Here is a 2,533-nt window from a genome sequence, read left to right on the forward strand (position 1 = left end):
ACAATTTCTTGTAAGCATATCACAACTTTAATTCGACAATTAAAACCAAATTATTGAATTCAGATTTAAATGTACTCTCAATTTTACTGTAGAAGTCAAAGATCAACTTGAATAAAGTTGGGACAATCTTATCAAAATAAACTGTCAATCTTTATTTACCTAATGTGAACTATTAAATTTTATATCAAATTATAAATCAAACATTTTTGTACTTAACAACTTGAGTACTCAATTTATAAAATCAAAACGATATATGAACAAGCCCCTTGGGGTATAACCTAGTGATACAAAGGACAGAAGTGAAGTAGTCTCAGCCTTACTGACAGTCACAGTATGAGGGTTCGATTCCTGAGATATGAAATTGTACTCTTTGTGGATATCAGTGTACGGGCAACCTATTGTTCTTTGACCTGTTAGGACACGTCCCTCGATTTACCTACCTCATGATACTCCAGGGACGGGATGGTAGAGGCTCTCAAGATTGGGATTCAACCTTTTTTAAAAACAATATATGAACAAACACAAGCTCAAATTAATAATTCATTATTTCTTTTCAGAATGTCGTAAATACAAATTTACTCACTCAGCATTTATAATCTTACAATCATGTCGTACCCCCGGCAATTGGACATCAACTCTTACCCGGCCAAGAATACATACAAGTACAACTGGATTTACAAATTGAGAGAAGCCAATAATTCTTACTATTTCTCATATACATGGATCCAATGCCCTTACCCCGCCGATAGCAATAATTCTTGCTAAGAAGAATGTTTATGTCGGTATCAATTCCACCCAGAAAATAATGTGTTACTCCTAAGTTTTTCTTAGAATGCTCAAAGCTCTCGGGTAGGTAATAGGAGCAGATCATGGAGATAAACTATAAAGGTTCATGGCTGCCGTGTGAACTGTGGTCATAGTATGTTCTCTTCGACTTAATGGATTTCCTCCTTACAACAATTATCCAAGTAATCACCTCCAGCAGTAGAGCATTCCCTCCCAATATTAAAATAAGAATAGTATATGCAGTTCTCCATTGCTGTTCAGGGTTTAATATATCTAAACCTTTGAACACATTGATTATGCCAAGGACGAGGATTGTATAGCCAATTCCATGATGATATATGTTCCAGAAAATCCGATACTTGTGGTCCTTTCCCGGTCTCAAGAATAGCGCGAAAATCTATTAAAACGAAGCAAACAATATGCACATATCAGAAAATTTCCAAACTGTAAACAAGGAATTGTTGCCATTTCTATCTGTAAATTTGCACAATAAAAATTTTAACCTGGGGAATTACCTGCACTGTTGCAAGAGCGAATAGGGAAATCCCAATATTACGATGGTAAGTATATTGAATACCCTCTGATTCGCTTCCAAGCTTAATACCAGTTCCCCAACCAGCAACACCGATTACGTAGGCAGATACTTGGCAGAAAACATGAAGATAAAACCAAGCAGGATCGGCAGATGGAAACATCCTTAGGTACCTTGCCAAGATGATCCCAAGCGGAAACATAATCCCCCAACTCAATGCATTTAGTATCCCATGAATCTGAAGCAAAAATCACAAAAATTATTATATTTTGAAGGCTTCTCTTATTGGCTAACGTTAGACAAAAGCTCAGAAGCAGAAAGTAACAATTATATGATGGAAAACTTGCATAGAAAGAGAAATATAGGTTCCATTCATATTACTATTTATAACTCTGTAAATGGTAATTAGGAAAAAGGAGACTTACATTCTTTTTCTTTGATCGAGACTCACCAATGCCTGCACTTTTTCCTTCGAACAAATCAAGGCTCCCCTTGGAGTTCAAATTCTCCGGCTGAAACCCATGTTTATTCGGCACACCTTTCGTAACAGAAGATCCCACCTGCCATACGTGGTTCACCATAGTCTTTCCATTGGCCGGCAGCACCAAGGTGGCGAACAATCTGATCATACCTCCTGAGGTCTCAGCCGATGACTCCTTAACATCGTACCAAACCCTAGACTCCATTACCGGGCCGTACGACGTGATGTTATAAGTCTTGACGGTCATTGCACCTTTGGAGTTTCTGAAAGCGATAAGGGCCTGAGCCCCGACCATACCAGTACCCGTTGGGTTAATGGCCCATGAAATCCAGCCATCAGGGCTAGCCGGAGGGGCGATGAAGGCCACAGAGAGTGTCGAATTTGCCGGTTCATAGGTCCAGTGGAGGAAGGAATTGAGAGAAGGGAGGTCGTTACAGAAAGTGTAAAGCTTTTTATTGGTGAAGGTCTGTGAGTTACAGGTGGCAGAATTCGACGGTGAAATTAGAAAAAACGTTACGAGCAGGAGAGCAATCGCGTGCACAGAGAACGCCATGAATGGAAAGGTAAGAGAGGATAATTTGCGCTTCTGCCCGCGAGTAACTGCTCAAAGATTCATGTAAATTGACGATATATATGGTGCGAAGTACAAAGATACCGATGGAGAGTGGCGGAGATAAGTTCCCGGCATATTGGACGATATATGGAGCTAATGAGGAGAATGGGCATAGGAGATT

At 39.5% G+C, this 2,533-nt stretch overlaps 1 protein-coding gene across 1 annotated transcript; it reads right to left on the reverse strand.

Moving 5' to 3' along the window:
• Positions 1–524: 524 nt before the first annotated feature.
• LOC111380465 (cytochrome b561 and DOMON domain-containing protein At3g25290-like) lies at positions 525–2,468 on the reverse strand. Its single transcript, XM_023004038.1, has 3 exons — positions 1,744–2,468; positions 1,302–1,556; positions 525–1,183 (listed from the first exon to the last, which is right to left on the reverse strand). Exons 1-3 carry the CDS (start codon positions 2,350–2,352, stop codon positions 881–883), a joined length of 1,167 nt encoding a protein of 388 aa, XP_022859806.1. The 5' UTR covers positions 2,353–2,468; the 3' UTR covers positions 525–880.
• Positions 2,469–2,533: the final 65 nt, after the last annotated feature.

The sequence above is a fragment of the Olea europaea genome, unplaced genomic scaffold, assembly GCF_002742605.1.
Source record: "Olea europaea var. sylvestris unplaced genomic scaffold, O_europaea_v1 scaffold2149, whole genome shotgun sequence".
Lineage (NCBI taxonomy): Eukaryota > Viridiplantae > Streptophyta > Magnoliopsida > Lamiales > Oleaceae > Olea > Olea europaea.

Coding starts and splice junctions, on each gene's coding strand:
- LOC111380465 (XM_023004038.1), bottom strand. CDS start 2,352: ATGGCGTTCTCTGTGCACGCGATTGCTCTCCTGCTCGTAACGTTTTTT. Junction 1,557..1,743: donor CTCGATCAAAGAAAAAGAAT/GTAAGTCTCCTT, acceptor TTTTTGCTTCAG/ATTCATGGGATACTAAATGC. Junction 1,184..1,301: donor TCGCTCTTGCAACAGTGCAG/GTAATTCCCCAG, acceptor TCGTTTTAATAG/ATTTTCGCGCTATTCTTGAG.